The sequence below is a fragment of the Saccopteryx bilineata genome, chromosome 2, assembly GCF_036850765.1.
Source record: "Saccopteryx bilineata isolate mSacBil1 chromosome 2, mSacBil1_pri_phased_curated, whole genome shotgun sequence".
In the NCBI taxonomy this organism is placed as follows: Eukaryota; Metazoa; Chordata; class Mammalia; order Chiroptera; family Emballonuridae; genus Saccopteryx; species Saccopteryx bilineata.
The window spans coordinates 359,799,789-359,822,643 of NC_089491.1; the positions used below are offsets into that span (position 1 = coordinate 359,799,789).

The following is a 22,855-nucleotide window of genomic DNA, read 5'->3' on the forward strand; positions in this document are numbered from 1 at the left end:
ACAGGGCGCAGAGGCTGGTCTGCTCAGCCAGCAGGAAGGAAGGAAAGAAAGAAACACTGTCTTGGGTTTGCCTACATGACCCCCAGGAGTGGGAACAGGGCTCAGATAGCCACTCGGGGTTTCCAGGGGGCAGCCGGATCATCAGATCTTTCCCGAGTGGGTCTCTTCTCTCTCCTGACAGACTTAGTGGGGAGCCCAGAGGCAACTGCATTTTGTCCCAGCCCTTCTTCTTGCCAGCACCATCTTCTGCCCTCCCTGATCTGCCTCGGGATGGAAGGGGACCACCCTGGGTGCAAGTCCCATAATGCCAACACTGCCGTTTGAGCCCCTGCGGTGGGTGGCAGGTGGGCCCAGGGGAGTGGGGCAGAGGGATAGGGTAGGTCAGGGAGAAGGGGAGGGATAAAAACCTTTCATCGGATTGGGAGCTGTGAGGTTCCGCGAGCAGATCATTGAGAGCATCGCGTGCAGTTTATCCTCCTCTTCCTCATCATCGTCCACCGAGGCCGCGCGGCTGGCCGCTAGGTGGTGGTAGTTAATAGTGACTGCTCAAAGAGAACAGCGAGAGAGGCAAAGCATAAGAACCCAGTCCTGGGGCGAGATGACTGACTCGGTCCTCAGGGGGAGCAGAATGGAGTCTGTGTCACCTTGAGCCTGTGGGGCCTGGAAGGGGGGGAGGGGGGACCCAAGAGTCTTTTGAAGATTTACTGGGGAGAGAAGGGAAGAAAGTGGGGAGACGACAGCAGCTACAGAGCTCCACTCTTTGGATGAGGCCCTCTCTAGAAAGAACAGAAAAGAGAACTGATGGAAGGAAGTCAGGGTAGTGCAAGACCGGGCCAGCGGGACAAGGCCGGCGGCTCAGGGGCTCTTCAGCCCTGGCTGAGGCTGGGCACGACGGCTGGCAGATGGAACCTGGTCATTCTTCAGCTTGTGTCAGGGTCAGGCTGGGGTCAGATCTGAAGATTACCCCAAATCCCCCTCCTCAGACTCTGAAGCCAACTTTCTCCATGGGTTTCCTAGAGCTGCTCACGAGGAGCCCGAGTCACCCCCTGGGTTTCAGCTCCTTGGCACCCTGGCTTGCCCTTCAGGGAAGTCGATCTTGAAGTGAAGTGACCAGAAATGGGAAATGCCAAGGCTTGGAGCAAGTAAGTACAAACTGAGTCATCTAAACCAAGCAAGAGCCTGAGACTAAACACCGGGCTTGCAAATCCATTCTGGCAGTAGCTGTGTCTCCTAGTCAGGTACAACAGGGAGGGGAGGGGGTCCCCACGTCTTGGCCCTCCGAGCCTGTAGGGACTGCTTGTGCTGCTTGTGGCTATGTGTTTGCAGTCTGGGTAATCAGTTAGTACAGAGACAACATGTTGACAACTTATTGGCACAAGTTAGAAAATTTAGGGAGCAGGTGGTCTGGCTGGCAAATGCTCTGGGCTGGCAAATTCCTTGACCTTCTTCCCAAGATTGGTGAGTCTGGCCCAGGGAAACCTGTGGGGAGCAGAGCACGCTGACCAGAAAGGGAACTCTGTTGGTAGAACCCTGTTAGGGCCCAGAGGTGTATGTCCAGGAGGGACAGGACCCACGATCGCCAAGCCATCTTTCAATGCCCCTCCCCCAGCTGAAAGTCTCACCCTCCTCAGATGCACTGCGACTGCAGTCACAGCTCCTCTCATCAGGAGCTGGTTTGAGAGGGTTCTGATGGTAGCGCAGTCAGTGAAAAATTTGCACCACCCAGAAAGCAGCACTGATCCTGCAGGCCGGCCACCTTGTGCAGGTCAGGCAGTGGGCCGCGGTGGAACAGAGGTCTCACTTCCTAGATCTAGGCTCGTCAGATTTTTTTCACTGAGGCAGGGCATGAAAGGATGACTAAGAGAATATTGCATAGAGACACCTGGATCAGCTGAGCCAAGAGTGTTGGCATGACAAGGGAAGAGCAAGAACAGGTAGAAGAGAAGCAAATTCTCAGGGGGACGATCTGCGCAAAAAAGGTCCAGCGAGAGGCTGAGTACTCAACCGCTGATCTGAACCTGGCCTGGTCAGGGGACCTTGCCTGCCACCTCTCCTGGGTGATGCTGTGTGACCCCCCCCCAAACCTCCCTGAGCATCTCCCTCTTCCACAGAAGTGGGGGACACTCACTGTGCTCGTGCCTGTGTCCAGGGTAAACGATCCGAAACACGTAGTCTGTGGCCCACCCTGTGCCCGTCTCGTCCACATCCGCGGAGCGCATGCTGCCGCGTTTCCGGAGCCTGGGGAACACCTTCCCCTGGGGAGGAAGAGGTGGGCAGTCAGCCTGTCAAGGCAGAGTTCTGTTCCAGGTGCCCCACCCCAAGGCTGCTCCCCAGAACTCCCTGTGGGGAGAGGGTGGGAGGAGGGCGGGGAACCCACCGCATCTGTCCCTTCACCCGAGCCTCCCAAGCCCTGAAATACCTTTCCCTGCTGGGTCCAGAGCGGGGGCTCCAGCTGTCCTTGAGGCAGAAGCCCATTCTCCAGGCAGGATAAAAAGGACAGCAGGTGTCCCCCCTGTGGGAAGTGCAGCGGTGGCCTCTGGATGCCGTCCTGGTTCACCAGGACGAGTGTGCCACCATTCCCTGTGTGTGTGTGGGGGTAAACATGGGTGAGTGAAGCTGGACCTCTGAGGCCCCCTGGCCATCACTGTAGCCCAGCTGGCCAGGCCCCCAGACTGGGTGGGAGGACAGCGGGGCCAGAGTGGGAATGACGAAAGGAGGACAGGACATCCCACGGGCCATGCACACATGTGACTGAGAAAAGGCAGTCTCTCTTCCCTCAGCCCCTATGCCCAGGACAAGGGAGGCTCACTTTGCTGGTGGCAGTGGATGCAGACAATCTGGCTGAAGGGCACAACCAAGGCATAGTCCCAATAAACACTGGAAAGAAACCAGATTGGGTCACTGTGTCCCAAGACCAGCCACCCTGCCTTACTCAGCTCCCGGCCCCAATACCTGTGAAACTACCCTGAGGGCAGGATGGACATGGCCGAGAGGCGACCTCAGCCAGCCATGCCCCTCCGGGCTCCGGGCTGCCCTCATGGCACAGAGCCGGGCAGTCTCAGGTGCCTAGAGCTTGGCTCAGGCAAACCTCCTGATTCCCAGGCCTGGCTGGGTCTTAGGGAGCTCGGGAGTATCCCAGCCAACCTCTCTCTGTAATTCTTGGCACAAGATAAAGTGTGAGGCCTGTCTCCTGGAACAGGCTAAGTAAGTGTCTCCATCACCTTGCCTGGTGGCAAGCCCTATAGGCCTTCCATTGCTCCTGGGAGTGCGTCCCAAAGCCCCCACCTCTTTTCCAGCTCGGAGTCCCCCAGAGTCCCGTTCATGAGCTGGTTAGGAGTCCACTTCAGAGTCAGGCTCTCTGCAGACTGGTGCAGGGAGAGGTAGCCAGGAACAGCCTCCATGTCCTCCTTCTACAGGGAGGAGACACACCAGAAGACAGATGATGAGGGACTGAGGCTCCCAGTGATGGCCTACAGAAAATGAGGTCCAGGTGGGAGTGCGGGAGGCCAAGCTAGCCCAACCACGGGACCCTGGGATGGGGGCCAGGAGGAAGTAGGGCAGAACGCGAGCCACACGCAGATGTGGGCATATCTTCTTCCTCGCTTGCCTTGTGCCACTGGATCTGCCCTTTCAGCCTCCTGGTGCCAGGTGTGTCCTGGGCCAGCCATTTACAAGCTGGGTGTTCACCCTGCCTGCTGGCTGCCATCCCTATCCCTGGATGGCCTGGTTCTCAGCCAGAGCAGATGTCATTTCTGGCTTCTACCGGATCAAGACTGGGCATGAAACAGTGAAGTGGGGCTGAGGCCATTCTCCCTTCTCTCTCTGGCCAAGCCCCTAAGAAAGGGAAGAATGTGGCTGGAAGGTTCCAGTCCTGGGGCCCTGGGAGGAGGGAGATGAGGGGTGAGCACTAGGCTTTCCTACCGGCTGCACCAGCACGTTGTTCTTGCCATAGAGCAGCCGTGTCCTGGAGTTCTGGTGCAGGGACTCCACGTACTCGCGGGCGCAGGCAGTGAGCCTGTCCTCCGATGTGCTGCTGCTCGAGTGCCGCTTCCGGATCTGCACAAAGCCCCAGCTCAGCCCCAGCCCTGAGAAGCCAGCCTTAAAGGTTGAGGACATGAGCTTCCATGCAGCAGACCCTTTCTAGCTGACCCCGGGAGTCCTTCCTGCCCCCACTTTGCTCCCAGACACCCTCTGCTTTCCAGCCATGAACCAGTGTGCTCCTGGCATTAAGCGCCAGTGTGAGGAAAGGGCTCTTCTGCGGTGGCCACTACCTCAGGGCATCACCAAGGCCCAGCCTGCCTCTGTGAGGAGCATAGAGGCCGGCTGCCCCTCCCTACAGACCTACAGGCATAACTGGGACGGGCACAAGCAGTGGGGAGAGGGATGCCTACTCCTAGGGCTGGGCGCTTCACAGGGGAGTCCTGGCGATTAGGGGGTCCCCGTATACGGTGCCTCTGGACCAGTTCATCAGCAGAAGGATCGGTCCAGTAGTGATCAGCTGTCTTGAGCTTGGTGTACTCCAAGGCACAGGGTCCCACTGTGGAGACAGAGACAGCCGCTCAGATGATGCCCCCTCAGCACCTACCCCTCGGCCCCCGCTGGCCCAGAATGGGCCTCTCTGCTCTCTGGCTCACCTAGAAGAGAGGCCAAGATGGGGCCAAATACAGGGTCTGCCAGTAACGCCTCCTTCTCGTAGTACTTGCTGCCAGTGGGAGAGACAGACAGGTGGCTCCCACACTCATTCCTAGGCAAACTCACCAAGTAGAGATGTCCCCACAGAGACCACATTCATGTCAGTCACCAAGAAGAAATAAGCCCGTGAGAACTGAGCTGTGTAGGGTGCCTGGTGTGGTCTATGCTTTCGAGGTGCTACAGGGTGGATGGGGCATGCCTACAGACTGCGGTGGACAGCCGAGCATGCCGAGGGGAGAGGCTGAAGGCATGTTCCGGAGGCGGGCCCCGGGGAGGGCATTCACCTGCAGTTCTCCACCAGGTACTGCACGACCCTGTCCAGCATCTTCTCGATGAGCGCTGTGCGTACCCATATGTGTTTCAAGGCCTGAGGACTGAGGGCTGGGGCCTTCCCGCTGGCAGAGCCCTGTCTCTGCAGGGCCTCCTGGTTACCCACTGAGGGTTTCCTGCAAAGAGGGTGTGGGCTTTAGGAGTGCAAGAGCCCAGGGCTAAGCCCCAGACTAGTGGCACTGGGAGTGAAGTTTGGTGCCATAAGACAAGAACCCAGAAGACTGACTAGGGTGGGGCTGCTGAAGGCTATGGGTTTAGGGCCTTGTGTCCAAAAGGGGCCAATGCCCACCCTTAGGCTGGTCCTGAGAGAACCTGCAGGAAACGAGCCCAAGAAGCCAACCTGGGAAGTAGCAAATACCAAATGGTAAGAGCAGAAGGGGGGGTGGGAGGTGCGGGCCCAGGGCTCACCTGCCCTCTACCTGTTGCTGTAGCTCCTGTACCTTGTGGCAAATCTCCCCAGCTACTGGGCACGTCTTCCCCACCTTGGTGAACAGAGCTGCCACCTTGTCACTGCGCAGGAATCCGGCGGCACGGCGTCTCAGCTGATGTAGGAGGCAAGCCTCCACCACACCTGGGCCACAAGGGAACCAGCACCTGAGCCTGGGCAAGGGGAAGAAGAGAGAACACCCCTCTTCCCCATACCTGGGGAGGGCAGAGGGGCAAGGGTAGACCGACCCCATGCTATGACTAGGAGGTGGGATGTCAGTTTTAGGGAGGCTGGAAAGATATACACTGACCTCCTTCCAAAATTCCCCTCCCTGTCCATCTGCCCCTGTCCTGAATGAACCTGTGGGGACTTTAACATGCCACGGGGTCCCTCTCCCTCACCTGGTGTGCGACTGCCCCTGGGGCAGTGAGGACCAAAGTTACCAGTTCCCGTTGGCAAGGGTGGCTCCATCCCCTGACCACTTACAAGACTGGGGATGCAGGGAGCATACAGCCCAGCAGCCCTCCTGGAGAGCATGGATGATATGGTTGCTAAGAAACGGGTTCTGAAGAAGGAGCTGAAATATTGATGAAGCCATTGCAGAGATCAGACCCGACAGCGGGCCCTGAATTATTGATGAGCCCAGCAGCCGAGAGTGAGGGATTTCTATTTCCCATGCAGGGAGAGCTTCCTTTCATTCATTCATGCTTTTTAGCAGTTAGGCTTCCTCTTTCTGTCTGGATACTGCTTCCTGCAGACAGACTCCACAGGAAGGAAAGAAGGGCTTGGTGGTGCAGAATGGGGAAGTATAGAATCTAAAAACGCTAGTGTGTGTATATGGGGAGGAAGAAGGGGCTTGGCCATTCCTGAGGCCAAGCTAACTGTTTTACAAGCAAAGAGCGAAAAGCCCAGAACAGGGAAGGGATTTGATCAGACACACAGGGGCAGAAGGAGCCAGGGCCCCAACCCTTGGCCTGAGGTCCTGTTGACCTTCTCCAGGCGTGACCAGAGGGGAGGAAGAGGCAGGTAGAAGTTGCTCCCTTTGCTTCACAGGTGCCCTTTTCATAAGGCTTGAAAACAGTGCTGTGCTGGAAGCAGGGAGTGAGCCTAACAGGGTCTGAAGCTGTTGCGGCCACTTGTACCGTGTCTGGGAAACTTGTATAAGTGACTTCATGCTCTGAGCTTCCATTTTATCATCTATGAAATGTGGACTACTTTTCTTTTTTAAATGTTTATTTTATTTATTTATTTATTATTATTATTTTTTTTTCTGAAGCCGGAAACGGGGAGAGACAGTCAGACAGACTCCCGCATGCGCCCGACCGGGATCCACCCGGCACGCCCACCAGGGGCCATGCTCTGCCCACCAGGGGGCGATGCTCTGCCCCTCTGGGGGGTCGCTCTGCCGCAACCAGAGCCACTCTAGCGCCTGGGGCAGAGGCCAAGGAGCCATCTCCAGCGTCCGGGCCATCTTTGCTCCAATGGAGCCTTGGCTGCGGGAGGGGAAGAGAGAGACAGAGAAGAAGGAGGGGGGGTGGGGTGGAGAAGCAAATGGGTGCTTCTCCTATGTGCCCTGGCCGGGAATCGAACCCGGGTCCCCCGCACACCAGGCCGACGCTCTACCGCTGAGCCAACCGGCCAGGGCTAAATGTTTATTTTATTGATTTTAGAGAAAGACAGGAACATCGATCTGTCCTAGAATGTGCCATGACTTGGGATTGAACCGGCCATCTCCACGCTTTGGGAGGGACAACACTCTAACCAGCCGAGCTATCCAGCCGGGCAGGACTGCTTCTAAGGACTGGTATGAAGTGTTACATGAGATGAAGATGAAGTATGTAAAATCTCTTGCACAGGGTCTTCAATGCAGGGGGCACTTAGTCCCTGTTGGTTCCTGACTTCTCACCCCTTTCTGTCTTACAGCTAACGTGTAAGGGTTAGGATTCCACAAGCCCCCTCCCCAGCAGGGAGAGGGGAGGATGCATTGGAGACAGGGTCACCAGCTGCCTCAGAGGTGAGTGGAGATGCTGTTCTCTTAGAAACAGAGGAAAAAAATGCCCATTATTTATTGTGACTAGTGTTATTAGAATTTGAAACCCAGCCTGCCCTGTGGTGGCGCAGTGGATAAAGCCTCAACCTGGAATGCTGAGGCTGCTGGTTTGAAACCTTGGGCTTGCCTGGTTAAGGCACATATGGGAGTTGATGCTTCCTGCTCCTCCCCCTTTTCTCTCCCTTCTGTCTCTCTGTCTCTATCTCCCCTCTAAAATGAATACAAATCTTAAAAAAAAAAAAAAAGAACCTGAAACCCAGACTTGCCTGGTCTGCGGTGGCGCAGTGGATAAAGCCTTGACCTGGAATGCTGAGGTCGCCAGTTTGAAACCCTGGGCTTGCCCAGTGAAGGCACATAGGAGAAGCAACTACAATGAGTTGATGCTTTCTGCTCCTCCCCCCACCTCTTTCCCTCTCTCTCTAAAGTCAATAAATTAAAAAAAAAAAAAAAAAGAAAGAGAGAAAGAAAGAAAGAAAGAAAGAAAGAAAGAAAGAAAGAAAGAAAGAAAGAAAGAAAAAGAAACCCAGACTTAGGACATAATTGCTGAAAATAGAGGTTCTCAGCTGTTTTTTGCTTTCATTTACAGTAACTGATGGCAGTCTTTGCTGTTCTATACATGAGTTTTGTTTGGCCCTCTCTTGTACTTAAGTAAAAAATTTGGAGAGGCCCTGGAGGCCCACCAACTCAGGGAGAGCATCTCAGAGGAGGGGAAACAAGGTAGGACCCCTCCCTCTCCTGAGGGTTCCTGCTAGAGCTCCTCCCTGCTCAGGCCTCGGAGGACTTATTTTACAAGCCTTTCCTTCCCACGTGTTCATACACCTGTGTCCACATGCGCAAACACATAGATCTACCTATACGTCTGATGTGTGTATGGGGCATGTGGCTGAATCTTTGCGTAAGTGCCCACATTCTCCTTTCCATAGCTAGTCCCCTTGGTCCCAGGAGGTCTTGTGTGGCTCTGGGCTGTACAGGAGAGAGACCCTTTTTGTCTCTTGATCCTGAGGCCACTGCAGCTACAAGTCCACACCTGTAGGAAGGTGGTGATTATTTTCTAAGGTTGCACTCCAGGTCCACAGCAGAGAGAAGCAGCACTGAACAGGTCAGAGTAGCAGCAGGTGGCATCGTCCCATCCCCCAGGGAATCAAGTGCCTTGATGGTGTGACTAATGGCTGGGATAATGAGTCATTAACCTTCCCACCTTCTCAGGAGACTGAATGCAGCCAGGCTGGAGAGCCTGGGAATGGCACCCCCATCCTGCTTGGCCTCACCCTCCTTCCTAGGCAGCCTCTGAGCACAGGCAGCAGGGTTCTCTGAGGTGAGCGAAGGCATTCCTCAGCAATCACTCCAAACAGGGATATTGAGAGAAGCCCAAATATCATGCCCAGGCCCCCCTGCTCACCCCATGGCCCCTAAATTCCTTCTGCGAAAACCAGGGAAGGTGCCCAGGTGATGTCTGGGAAAGAAGAAACCCCTCTCATCCCTCTACTTTTCAAGCAAAGTAAACCACCCTCTGCACTAGGTATTCCGATCCCAGTTCCATGGGCTCCTTGGCCAGCGATTGTTCAATCTGCCCTGTCCTTCCGCATTCCCACAGGGTTGTCTCCACAGAGAATCAGCACATGCTGTGAATGGAGGCAAAGGAATAATACAATAATAACACGAATGATAAGTAAGAACTCTTATGCTAAAAGGGCTTGTGGATGGGCTCCTGAGGCTTCAGGGACCCCCTGAAAGTGTGTGTAAAATGGTTCCTGTGCTCCAGCATCCTTAAGGTGAAGGCTTTTACCTTCTAAAAGAGGTACCCGACCCCAAAAAGTTTAAGAACCCTTACTCTACAAGGTTTTTAGGTTGAGCAGAAACACAGACATTCAAAACTCAGAGATGCAAATATAAAGTCTCTCTCTCTCTCTTTAATATACGGTAAGCGCCTGACCTGTGGTGGCACAGTGGATAAAGTGTTGACCTGGAAATGCTGAGGTTGCCGGTTCGAAACCCTGGGCTTGCCTGGTCAAGGCACATATGGGAGTTGATGCTTCCTGCTCCTCCCCCCCCCCCCTCTGTCTCTCTCCCTCTCTCTCTCCTCTCTAAAATGAATAAAATAAAAATTAAAAAAAAAATATATATATATATACGGTAAGCACCATACCCAGTGCTGTATGTAGGCTTCCCCAGGGAGAAGTCTGCACAAAGGCCCTTGCCTCTCTCCCCCTCCTGATTGAAGGCTCAGAGCACTAAGCAGGAGAGCGCAGCGCCTTACTCCTCTTTTTGCCCCAGACTGCCACCATGACTCATCCCCAGGGTGGAGGGCTGCAGCAGGAGACACCCACCACAGCTTAAGCACCCACCGAGCAGAACCCAACCCCCTCTAACTGAACTGTCTGGGTACTGGTCACCCAGGGGCTTCAGAGCCCCTGTCCCAGTGTGTCCAGGTACCACCTACAGCCACTCTGGATGCACTAGAACAGAGGTGAGATGGCCCTGACATCATTCAGCTTATTTCATATGGGAAAAGCTCAGTCTAATAAAAACCAATAGGTTTTGGTCATTAGTTGGGTGGAAAGAGTTGGGCAAATGAATCAAAATGGAGAAATTAGAGACATGACTGAAGCGTGATCCTCTTATCTCCCCCCGCCCCCAGCCTTCTGGTGGCCTTCTGAGTTATGGTGCCACATGAGCCCAGAGTACATACTCTGTCATCCTATTCCACTGACAGGAAGGCTCAAGGAACTGCAACTCTGGGCAGAAGCAGAACTAATTTTAACTCTAGCACCTTGCTGTGGACATGTCCTTTCCCCCGAAAGGTCTGGCACCATCTTCCCAGGGAAAGGCTAGGAACTACAGGCCCAGACTAGCTCTGTGACTCTCCCTCATCAGCCTCTGATGTGTGCCTAAAGCCTATAAAGGGTTAACAAATACAAACTGGGTGGAGACCACAGTGCTGATGGTCTCTGATAGGACTCCTTTCCATAAACCCCTTACACACTGATTTAATCATTCCAAGGAGTCCAATTTGGAATGAAGGAGTAGATAGAGATGGAAAGACTTGGGAAGTTACTGAATCGTTTTTTATTTTATTTTTAAAATTTATTGATTTCAGAGAGAGAGAAAGGAAGGGAAAGAGAGAAAGAGAAACATCAATTTTTTGTTCCACTTACTTATGCATCAACTGGTTAATTCTTGTACGTGCCCTAACTGCGGTTCGAACTCCAGCCTTGGTGTACTAAGTCAATGTGCTAACCAACTGAGCTACCCAGCCAGGGCCTGAATCTTCTAATACCTTGCTGGAGGGAGGGCTGATTTGAACCACCCCTATGGAGGCAACGTGGCACGACCTGTCAACATTGCAAATAACCTCTGACCCATAACTCCTTTTCAAAGAATCTAGTTTACAGGCTTAACTGCAAGGTTATCTATGCAGTTATAATAGCAAAAGGCTAAAAACCATCCACATGTCCATCAACAAAAAACAGGTTAAATAAATACGATACATTCACAGAGGAGAATATTATGCAACTTTGAAAAAGAATGAGGATGCTCTCTAGAAACTAATAATGGAGAGGTCTCCAAGAGAAGATGAAGAGCAGTATGATGACATACCTTGATTACAAAAAGGGTGGGGTAAACAAAGAATACGATCTTTTTTTGTGTGTGTGTGACAGAGACAGAGAGAGGGACAGATAAGGACAGACAGATAGGAAGGGAGAGAGATGAGAAGCATCAATTCTTCATTGCTGCACCTTAGTTGCTCATTGATTGCTTTTCCACATGTGCCCTGACCAGGGGGCCACAGAAGACTGAGTGGCCCCCACTCAAGCCGGCGACCTTGGGGTTTTGAACCTGGGTCCTCCGCATCCCAGTTCGATGCTCAATCCACTGTGCCACCGCCTGGTCAGGCCAATCTTTTTATTAGTATAAAAAATCCTCACCTGTGGTGGCGCAGTGGATAAAGCGTTGACCTGGAATACTGAGGTCGCCGGTTCAAAACCCTGGCCTTGCCTGGTCAAGGCACATATGGGAGTTGATGCTTCTGTTCCTCCCCCCTGTCTCTCTCCTCTCTCAAATGAATAAATAAATATCTTAAAAAAATTTTTTTTGGAAGAATACACAAGAAACAAAAGCAGTATTGGATACCAGTGTAGGAATTGGGGGCAGGGAAAAGAGTGAGATTTTTCACAGTATATCTTTTTTTTTTTTTTTTCAGCAGGAGAGAGACAGAGATACAGAGAGAGGGACAGACAAGGACAGATAGACAGGAAGGGAGAGAGATGAGAAGCATAAACTCATAGTTGTGGGACCTTAGTTGTTCACTTACTGCTTTCTCCTATGTGCCTTGACTGGGGGCTCCAGCCAAGCCGGTGACCCCTTGCTCAAGCCAGCGACCTTGGGCTCCAGCCAGAGACCATGGGGTCATGTCTATGATCCCACGCTTAAGCCAGCGACCCTGCGCTCATGCTGGTGACCTTGGGGTTCAAACCTGGGTCTTCTGCGTCCCAGGTCGATGCTCTACCCGCTGTGCCACAGCAGGCCACTGCTTATCTTTTGTACAGTTTTCATTTTTTTTTTTTATAGAGACAGAGAGAGAGAGTCAGAGAGAGGGATAGACAGGGACAGACAGACAGGAACAGAAAGAGAGATGAGAAGCATCAATCATTAGTTATTTGTTTCGCATTGCGACACCCTAGTTGTTCATCGATTGTTCTCCCATATGTGCCTTGACTGCAGGCCTTCAGCAGACCAAGTAACTCCTTGCTCGAGCCAGAGACCTTGGGTCTAAGCTGGTGAGCTTTTTGCTCAAACCAGATGAGCCCGTGCTCAAGCTGGCAACCTTGGGGTCTCGAACCTGGGTCCTCGGCATCCCAGTCTAATGCTCTATCCACTGCGCCACCGCCCGGTCAGGCTGTACAGTTCTGATTTTTGAACCAAGTAAATATATTACCAACTCAACATAATAATTATAATAATTGAGTAGGCAACCATCCAAGTCAGATACTAGTATGCCATCATGAGATGATGCCAGAGACTCTCTCCAACCTGGAGGTGAATCGAAACTCAAAACACTCAGAAAGGCTGGGTCTGTCCAGGGGCACCTATTCTTTTACCACCTCTCTCAGCAAGCACGGTCTCCCAACTGGCCTGGTTCCCATCCCCACAGGAGCATCTGGGCTCTGCGTAGGGAGGCCACAGTCCAGCTGAGCTGGCAGAGACCAGAGAAACTATTCAGTGGGCTGGGACAAACTTGGGATTCCACACGGATGGACAAAAGCTAAGGCTGCCCAGGAAGCACGGCAGTGGTTGAGAAGGGTCCTCCATCAGCCCAGGGAAGCTCAGAAACAACTCTGGCTTTCACCTATGCAGGTGAAAAGCTATGTTTAAAGCTGTGCTCAGGAGCCAAGGCGCCTGGACAAGCCCAGACTGGTAATGGGGGGGGATTTGTTGAATAACCTTCAAGGAACTAGGCCAATTGATTGAAATTTAGGGACATAGCACCCAGAGTTAGCTCAGCATGACATAAAGGCTGGGCGCAAGGCTCTGAGCCCGGAGGGGTTCATAATGGGAGGAGCAGGTGCGGCAAGTGTGGCAAGTGTTCTCTGCTCCCCCACCTCCGCCAGCTGCTATCTATGCAACAAGGAGTTCAGCTGTAGTTGCCATAGAGAACCCCAATGAGGAAAGCATTGGCTGGAGCAGCCAGCCACCGGGGGCTGGTTTTGGTCCTGGAGTTTTTTTGTCTGTCCCTCTCATTCTCTCTCTTTCTTTCTCTCCCTCCCTCCCTCCCTCCCTCCCTCCCTCCCTCCCTCCCTCCCTCCCTCCCTCTCTTTCACACACACACACACACACTAAAAAGATAAATAAATATTTTATATATTGATTTTACAGAGGTGGGGGGACAAGGAATATCAACTCAGAGTAGCTTCATTTTTAATTGTTCATTGATTGCTTGTTGTACGTGCCTTGACCAGGCAAGCCCAGAGTTTCAGACAGTGGCCTGAGGGTTCCAGGTCAATATTCTCTCCACTGTGCCACCACAGGCCAGGCTATATGCACTATCTCTATCTCTTCCTTCTCCCTATCCTCACATCACCCTTTCCTCTTTAAAAAAAAAACACCAAAAACATTTCATTATGGAAAATTCCAAACATATACAAAAGAGGACAATAAAACAAACCCTGTGTATCCTTCACCCTAACTAAGCAATGATCAAGTCGTGATTGTTCTTGTTTGTTATATCAACTCCAACCACTTTTTTGATTTTCCCAAGATTACTTTTTAGAAGGAAATTCTAGACATCATATACTTTTGTTTGTAAGTATTTCAGTATGTATCTCTAAAAGATGAGTCATCTAAAAGATGACTCTCTAAAAACATGCACATAATACCTATTTCCTGATTGAGTTCCTCCAAGTTCAAATCGGCTGTCCAGATGCTTTAAGTTCCCAGAAACATGGATTTCCAGATAGAATTCTGGAGAAGGTTCTAGGAGGCTTCATGGGGAAGGTTGTAGAATCATTTTCAAGAACAAGGTGAGCCTGACCTGTGGTGGCGCAGTGGATAAAGCGCCGACCTGGAAATGCTGAGGTCGCCGGTTCGAAACCCTGGGCTTGCCTGGTCAAGGCACATATGGGAGTTGATGCTTCCTGCTCCTCCCCACCTTCTCTCTCTGTCTCTCTCTCCTCTCTCCCTCTCTGTCTCTCTCTCTCCCTTTCTCTCTCCTCTCTAAAATGAATAAATAAAATTTTTAAAAAAATGACAAGGTGAATGCCTCTGGTGAGGATGACAGCAACAATACTGAGCACCTACTGCCTACATGGCTCCAAGCAGTGCACTTGACCTGCATGGCTCCTTTAATCCTCACATCAAACTTCTGGGGGAAGTTCAGAATTGCTGAAAAATGGGCACACACACTTAGTGACCAGGTCAGGGTGTGAACCGCGTCTATTGGACTCCAAAGCCTCAGCTACAGACCCCCCCATATTCCCTTAGCCATGCCCCAAAACAGTGAGGAGAGCTGGTTCCCCAGTGAGCCTTCTCTCCTACTCATTCATTTCTGGAGAGAAGGCAGAAGCCAGCTATCCTAAAAATGAGCTGTTCATTCAGTGTGGGTGGGAAGGAGAGAAGGAATCCCTCGCACTGAAAAGAGACAGACTAAAAACTGCGTGGAGTCTGCATCTCAGAATGTGCTGAAATATCTCGGGCTGCAGTATCCCAGGTGGGACACAATCCTTCTGCAGCACCTGCTTCTCTCCCAGTTCATTAGCATTTCCTCGCCATTCCCCAGAGGAACTCACTGCAGCCAAACTTCCTGGCTAATGACAGCTGCTTAGCAACAGGGAGTGGGTTAATAAAGCCATGATACCATTCCGGGCTCCACAGACTCCACCCCTGTCTCCCATTACAGCTCATCCTCAGCCTAAAGCAAGCCTCAGGTTGACAGATCTTTTTGATATGGGCAGGGAGGGCCAGGAAACTGGAGACTGAGGGGGCACTGCTGCCCAAGTCTGGCTTTAGGCCTACCTGAAATGCCTCCTGAGGAGAGGAGACATTTATGAGTCTGAGAATCAATGGTGCCAGGTCAGGAACCTCTGTGTGGACCTGGTAAATCTGCTCTACCACCAAAGGTTAAAATCCAACCTCAGCACCCAATCAGAATAGAGCAAACAGAAGTATAGTCACACCTCACTTTATTGAATTTTGCTTTATCACACTTCACAGATGTTGCATTTTTTACAAACTAAAGGCAAGTCCCTCCCCCAGCAAAAAGATTATAACTTGTGAGTAAACTAAAACTGAACTCACAATATATTTGAGGTACTATGGAGGCAAACACCTAGACCTGGAAGAAGGGCAGGCAGGTCCAGAGAAAACAGTACTAATGGGCTGATGTCTAAACTGAGTATGCCTTCTCTAAGCACATCCAATATTATTACAAATGCAGACTTCCAAAGTGAAACTTGGGGGACAATTTTCTGTTTAACCCTGACCTTGAGTTACCCATAAGCAATATTTAAAAGCCTATTACTCTCTAGGGGAAGAGGGGGTAGGAGATATCTGCCTACACCTGTGGGTTCAACAAGCCACAGGGAAAACAAAAAGCATTATTTTGATTCAACAGTAAGTCTACATTAAGGTTTCGAAGACCGTATTATGAAACAAAATGCAAACGTGACACGATATGACAAACCATACAATGGTAGGTTTGGGCCTATTCGCCAAGCCACAGCCTTCAGCAGCGGGAGGGAGCAGTCACCCAGGTCCTGGTCCTCTGGTTTGGGGGTTCAGAGGGGGCTGCCTCAGAGCAGCACTGCAGCCATGCTTTGTGGTCAGAGAACAGAACACAGAGCCCCTCCCTGCCAGCTGGGGTTTGCCAGCAAAGATTCCTCATGGGGTGGGGTCTCTACCTGCAGGGGCCTGACCAGTTCCTGGACAGGCGGGTTTAGGAACAACCACAGCAAATGCACAACAAATGCACATTCCTCGCCAGTCCTGAGAGGCTCTCTCCCCTAAGGGTGAAAGGAACTGGGGTCTGGTGCAACTTTCCTGAGTTTTCCCAGGGCCAGGGCCTGCTTGATTCAAGGATTCTTCAGTTCCACTCCTAAGGCTCTCCAGGAAGGTTCTGTTTCCAGTTCAAATGCCTCTATTCTAAGGAAGGTCAGAGAAGCTCATCTTGCCCAGGCCCTGCCCTCCTCAGTCACTCCATGGTCCTCCTCTGACAAGAACAAAGGGGCCCAGGGCCCCAACACTCCCCAAAGCCCTAGGGAACGTGGTCGCTCCACGGTTAATCCAGCCTCCACTGTCTTCACTCTGCTCCCAATCTCTCAGCACCTTCTCTGCACTCCCACTTCTCCCAGAACGAAACAGTGTTCTGGACAGAACTAGAACAGCAAGACCCAGTATAGGACTAAATCTGCTTCAGACTAAAAATGCATTGCTGAGCATTTTCCCGAGGGGAAGGAGACTGGCAGATGAGAATCTCCAAAAAGCCAGAGGGGTGGAGATTTCCCTCAGTGTGTATCTATTCTTCCCTCGGCCTCCTCCCAAGAATCCCCAGTCACGATTCCATCATGATTCCATGTGATGCATGCAAATGGCTTGCAGATAGGGGGAAGATTTGATAATCACTGCTTTAAACTTAGCTGAGCCCAGATTGAGATTTACCTCACCTCTGAGTACCAATTTTGCCAAAGTGTGAGGACTCCTTTTTCAGTGGGTCTCGGATGCCCCAGCTTGACTGAGCTTTATACTGTCGGCAGCCCCTCCTGCTAATGTTCCCCTTAGTGACTGTGCCCCAAACCCAAGGCAGAGGCAGCAAACTGGCAGAGCCTTGCAGATGCCTTTAGTGCGGCCCACACAATTTTTTAAAACAGGGAATTAGTTATCAGCATTTAAAAACTGGGAAATTTCGCCTGACCAGGCGGTGGCGCAGTGGATAGAGCAGTCAGACTGGGATTCAGAGGATCCGGGTTCAAGACCCCGAGGTCGCCAGCTTGAGTGCAGGCTCATCTGGTTTGAGGAAAAGCCCACTAGCTTGAACCCAAGGTCACTGGCTCCAGCAAGGGGTTACTCGGTCTGCTGAAGGCCCGCGGTCAAGGCACATATGAGAAAGCAATCAATGAACAACTAAGGTGTTGCAACGCGCAATGATTGATTGCTTCTCATCTCTCTCCGGTCCTGTCTGTCTGTCCCTGTCTATCCCTCTCTCTGACTCACTCTGTCTCTGTAAAAAATAAATTAAAAACAACAACAAAAAAAACCCTGGGAAATTTCATATAAAATCCCAGACTTCTGGATTCTCGCAGTGGTCAGCAAACTCATTAGTCAACAGAGCCAAATATCAACAGTACAATGATTGAAATTTCTTTTGAGAGCCAATTTTTTTAAACTTAAACTATATAGGTAGGTACATTCCTTATCGAGGTAGTGCCCACATGTGGTATTTTGTGGAAGAGCAACACTCAAGGGGCCAAAAAGCTGCAAGTGGCTTGCGAGCCGCAGTTTGCCGACCAGGGTCTTAGAGTAAAACAAAGGTCATGGCAAGCTTGGGTTGGCACCCCTGCAGGAACTGAGTGGAGGTGTGATAAGGTGCCAAGGAACTGCAAAATTGTTAATATTAGTATTTTAAAAGGAAGAGTCAGCCCCCCTTACCCCTCATTTCTGAGGGGGAAAAAACAACAAGAAGAATGCAAGAAGAAGAGCTTGCAGGGGCAAAAGTCAGCTAGTCATAATTTACTTCTTATAGTTCTCTGGAAGGACAGACACCACTTGCTAGACAGAGCAAAGAAGATAGAACCTATTTGAAAACCCCTTCCTCTTCTTTCTTAAAAGCCTTTAGGAAACAATGTTTACGTACCTTAATTTAAAATTCCTACACTAATCCTGACTCACCCTCCCATTCTGGAGTCATAAGAGTGAGGTATACTTCTAGACAAAGGGACCATGAGCCCCCCCCTCTTGCATGAAAAACCTGTATTCTGTAACATTTTATATGCTTTCTAATAATCATCATTTTGAAATTCTTTGTATGTGCAAACCTGTAAACTAAGCAAGTGGGGACTAGCTTTAGATTTCCTAATAAGCTAACTCCAACACTCTTAGCAAAAGTAACTTCATTTAGCTTCTCTCCTTATCCTAAACTAAACATTTCCTACTATTGTGGCTACAGGGATAGGCTGTAAATCCTAGAATGTTTGGGAATGTCTTTGCCAGGTATGTAAAACATTTATCACTACTGTGTTAAGATTAATGACTTTTGTACCATGTTCCCCCTCCTTTTCCCCTCAACCAGTATGTGATTTTGTCTATAAAAGCAGCCTCAGAGCCCTGGCCGGTTGGCTCAGCGGTAGAGCGTCGGCCTAGCGTGCGGAGGACCCGGGTTCGATTCCCGGCCAGGGCACACAGGAGAAGCGCCCATTTGCTTCTCCACCCCTCCGCCGCGCTTTCCTCTCTGTCTCTCTCTTCCCCTCCCGCAGCCAAGGCTCCATTGGAGCAAAAGATGGCCCGGGTGCTGAGGATGGCTCTGTGGCCTCTGCCTCAGGCGCTAGAGTGGCTCTGGTCGCGACATGGCGACGCCCAGGATGAGCAGAGCATCGCCCCCTGGTGGGCAGAGCGTCGCCCCTGGTGGGCGTGCCGGGTGGATCCCAGTCGGGCGCATGCGGGAGTCTGTCTGACTGTCTCTCCCTGTTTCCAGCTTCAGAAAAAAAAAAAAAAAAAAAAAAAAAAAAAAGCAGCCTCAGAACTGTATTCAGAACTGCATGATTTGGGATGATGCCCCATGCATGTCGCCAGCTTAATAAGAAAGCTCTTCCTAAAATTTCTTCTATAACCTACCTTGATGTCTCTATGTAACTCACTGGATTACTTTATAACAGAGACTGCCCTCTTTAAACAGGGCAAGCACTATCCAGTGCAGCCCAGTCCCGCCCCCACCTCTGCCACCTGTCTCATCTGACCTTGTAGACATTTAAGTTTCTACTCTTGGACCGAAGGCACCTCCTGAGATCCAGCAGAACAGGCTTCCTTCTGCTCCTGGGGCTGACTTTAGAACCCTGGAGACTTGGGTCTACTTTGTAAACCATTTTTCTATTTCAGCAATTGAAACTGATTGAAAGAGAAGAATCATTCTTTTTGAGGGTGACACGCTGCCTGCTGGAGAGCCCTGAGCTTCCAGGCAAAAGAAAAAAGCAAAATCCCCACTGGTTCCTGGGGGCCTCCGGACTGATCAGAAGAGAGTTGATCTTTTTTTTCTCACCTTAAGTGCCCTAATGTGAGATGCCAATAGCTTTTCTCCTTGCTTCTCTTCCCCCACTCTCCCATAGCCACCCACATGTGGCACCCACGCACAAGCTGTTTGTATTAATTTATTTTGTTTTCTATGTTTGCTGTAGGTGCTCTACACAAAGCCTAGCATGAAACTATGCAAAATTGGGTTGCCAGCAGAGCACTTCTGGTGTCAATGACAGATAGTGGCTGACAGCAGGGAAACACAGCACAAGTAGAAAGGAGTCGAGTTCTAATGTTCTTCAAAGCCACTTACTGCAAAACTAGCATGCTTTTTCCCCTAGCACAGGATCTACCCAAGAAAAGGTGAGATCAGACCGCTCCTTGTAAACCTGGGAATCATTACCTCATCTCAAAGAACCGGGGCAGCTTAACCAAGAGGGAGTTGGTGGCAACTCAAATCCTGCAAACCTAGCTTCAGCCTCAACATCCAAAGGAGAAGTTAAGGCAGGCACTTTCTGAGCTTTTACAATGCTAGGAACCTTCACATGTATCATCTGAATCCCCACAAAAATTCCTTGAAGTGGGACTCATCACCTAGTTTATAGAGGAGCAAACTGGAGGTGACAGATGTTAAGAAAATTGTCCAAGATGACTTCAGAAGTAAGCAGAGCATCATGATCTGTGTGAATCCTCAGTCTGTCATTCAGGCTCTGCTCACAGGCTGCTTCTCACTGATTGTCCTCCCACATCTCTCTGCTTTCTTTTTCTTCATAGCAATTTTCATACCTGTTATTGCATGATGTATTTATGTGTATTTGTTTTCTGTCTGTCTCCCCACAGAATGTAAGCCTCTGTGGGGAGCTATCCATCTTGTTACTGCTGTTCCCCTCCCTGGAGAACAGCATCTGTGGACAGTATTGCTGGACTGACGGGAAGGGCAGCTCTAGCTGCCTCACCATACTACTGTGAAAAAGTCTTCCCTTCCTTACTGGCCCTTTTCTTTGTGTGTGTGTGTGCGCGTGCACACACGTGTGGCAACAACAAAGAGAGAGACAGAAAGAGGTATAGATCAGGACAGACAGGAAGGAAGAGAGAAGCATCAATTCTTTGTTGTGGCATCTTAGTAGTTCATTGATTGCTTTCTCATATGTGCCTTGACCGGGGGGGGGGGGGGGCTACAGCAGACTGAGAGACCCCTTGCTCAAGCCAGCGACCTTGGGCTCAAGCCGGTGAGCTGTGCTCAAACCAGATGAGCCCGCACTCAAGCCAGCGACTTCAGGGTTTCAAACCTAGGTCTTCTGCGTCCCAGTCAGATGTTCTATCCACTGCGCCACCGCCTGGTCAGGCTCGGCCCTTTTCTTTCCTTCCCCTCAGAAATGACCTCCTTTCCATAAACCTCTCATACCAATCTTGGAAGCCAAATAAAACAACATTTAGATGGCAAATGGCTCTGTGTCCCTTTGGAAAGGGAGTTGCAAGGAAGGTTAAATCCCTGGAAATCCAAGAAAACTCCTGTGTGTAGAGATAGGCTTGCTCCCAGTAAAGCAAAAGTATTCACATTGAGGGGGAAGTGATGGTTTATTACTGACTTTCTCCCTTATGTCCTACACTCATGTTGTTTTCCATCCAATTAAGTGCCTGGAGATTTGGGATGCTGAAGCAACACAGGTGGGATCAGTTAGAAACTAGATTTGGCACAGAAAGCCTCCAAAAAGCACAAACCCTTCCCCAAAGTTAATGTAAGGATAAACCAGAACAGTGGTTCCCAAACCCAAATTATCTAGGGCAATGGTTCTTTTTTTTTTCTTTTTTCTTTTTGTATTTTTCTGAAGCTGGAAATGGGGAGAGGCAGTCAGACAGACTCCCGCATGTGCCCGACCGGGATCCACCCGGCACGCCCACCAGGGGGCGATACTCTGCCCATCCGGGGCATCGCTCTGTTGCGACCAGAGCCACTCTAGCGCCTGGGGCAGAGGCCAAGGAGCCATCTCCAGCGCCCGGGCCATCTTTGCTCCAATGGAGCCTCAGCTGCGGGAGGGGAAGAGAGAGACAGAGAGGAAGGAGAGGGGGAGGGGTGGAGAAGCAGATGGGCGCTTCTCCTGTATGCCCTGGCCGGGAATGGAACCTGGGACTTCCGCACGCCAGGCCGACGCTCTACCACTGAGCCAACCGGCCAGGGCCTAGGGCAATGGTTCTTGAAGTGTAGCCCCTAGACCAGAAGCATTGGCATCATCTGTAAATTTGTTAGAAATGTAAATTCTCCTTTTTTATTTTTTTATTTTTTTTTTTTATTCATTTTAGAGAGGAGGGGGAGAGATAGATAGAGAGAGAGAGAGAGAGAGAGAGAGAGAGAAGGGGGAGGAGCAAGAAGCATCAACTCCCATATGTGCCTTGACCAGGCAAGCCAGGGTTTTGAACCGGCAACCTCAGTGTTTCCAGGTTGACGCTTTATCCGCTGCGCCACCACAGGTCAGGCTCTCCTTTTTTTTTTTAAAGATTTTACTTACTCATTATAGAGAGGGGAGAGAGAGAGAGAGAGAGAGAGAGAGAAGGGAGGAGGAGCAGAAAGCATCAACTCCCATATGTGCCTTGACCAGGGAAACCCAGGGTTTTGAACTGGCAACCTCATCATTTCCAGGTTGACACTTTATCCACTACGCCACCACAGGTCAGGCTAGAAATGTAAATTCTCAAGCCTACCCTACACCTGCTAGAATCGGAAACTCCATTGTTGGGATCCAGGAATATATTTTCTTTTCTTTTCTTTCTTTCTCTCTCTCTCTTTTTTTTTTTTTTTTAAAGAGGGATCTGTTTTATTTATTTATTTTTTTTACAGAGACAGAGGGAGAGTTAGAGAGAGGGATAGATAGGGACAGACAGACAGGAACGCAGAGAGATGAGAAGCATCAATCATCAGTTTTTCATTGTGGCACTTAGTTGTTCATTGATTGCTTTCTCATATGTGCCTTGACCGTGGGGCTACAGCAGACTGAGTAACCCCTTGCTCAAGTCAGCGACCCTGGGTCCAAGCTGGTGAGCTTTGCTCAAACCAGATGAGACTGGCAACCTTGGGGTCTTGAACCTGGGTCCTTCGCATCCCAGTCTGACGCTCTATCCACTGCGCCACAGCTTGGTCAGACAAGAGGGATGTGTTTTAATAAGTCTTTCAGGTTACTCTGATGTATGCAAAAATTTGAATACTACTGTTTTAGGGGACTAAACATGTATAGGTCCTTGGGTCCTGAAGATCCAGATTCAGCAAGTCTGGGATGGGGCCCAAGATTTCAAAAGCTTCCAAGTTGACTCTGACTTGCATCCAGATTTAAAAACTATGAGGCCCTGGCTGGATGGTTCAGTGGTAGTGAGCATTGGCCTGGCATATGGACATTCCGGGTTCAATTCCCAGTCAGGGCACAGAGGAGAAGCGACCATCTGCTTCTCCAACCCTCTCCCTCTCCCCTTCTTTCTATGTCTATCTTCTCCTTCTGCAGTCATGGCTCCATTGGAGCAAGTTGGCCCAGAGTGCTGAGGATGGTTCCATGACCTCGCCTCAGGCACTAAAATAGCTCGATTTCCAAGCAACAGAGCAGCAGCCCTAGATGGGTAGAGTACCCCCCTACACACACACATATGTAGGGATCTTG

General features: G+C 50.7%; 1 protein-coding gene across 2 annotated transcripts in view; it reads right to left on the reverse strand.

The window, feature by feature from the left end:
- Positions 1 to 22,855, reverse strand: part of SGSM2 (small G protein signaling modulator 2) — a 42,796-nt gene that overhangs the window by 13,668 nt on the left and 6,273 nt on the right. Inside the window, exons 3-12 of one of the 2 annotated variants that reach the window (XM_066263041.1) lie at positions 5,431 to 5,593; positions 4,977 to 5,138; positions 4,635 to 4,702; positions 4,392 to 4,537; positions 3,922 to 4,056; positions 3,286 to 3,410; positions 2,810 to 2,877; positions 2,420 to 2,580; positions 2,129 to 2,255; positions 408 to 542 (exon numbers count right to left, since the gene is read on the reverse strand). In XM_066263041.1, the coding sequence (XP_066119138.1) occupies positions 408 to 542; positions 2,129 to 2,255; positions 2,420 to 2,580; positions 2,810 to 2,877; positions 3,286 to 3,410; positions 3,922 to 4,056; positions 4,392 to 4,537; positions 4,635 to 4,702; positions 4,977 to 5,138; positions 5,431 to 5,593 (1,290 nt within the window). The remainder of the gene's footprint in view (positions 1 to 407; positions 543 to 2,128; positions 2,256 to 2,419; positions 2,581 to 2,809; positions 2,878 to 3,285; positions 3,411 to 3,921; positions 4,057 to 4,391; positions 4,538 to 4,634; positions 4,703 to 4,976; positions 5,139 to 5,430; positions 5,594 to 22,855) is intronic. The other variant, XM_066263042.1, reaches the window with a different exon arrangement.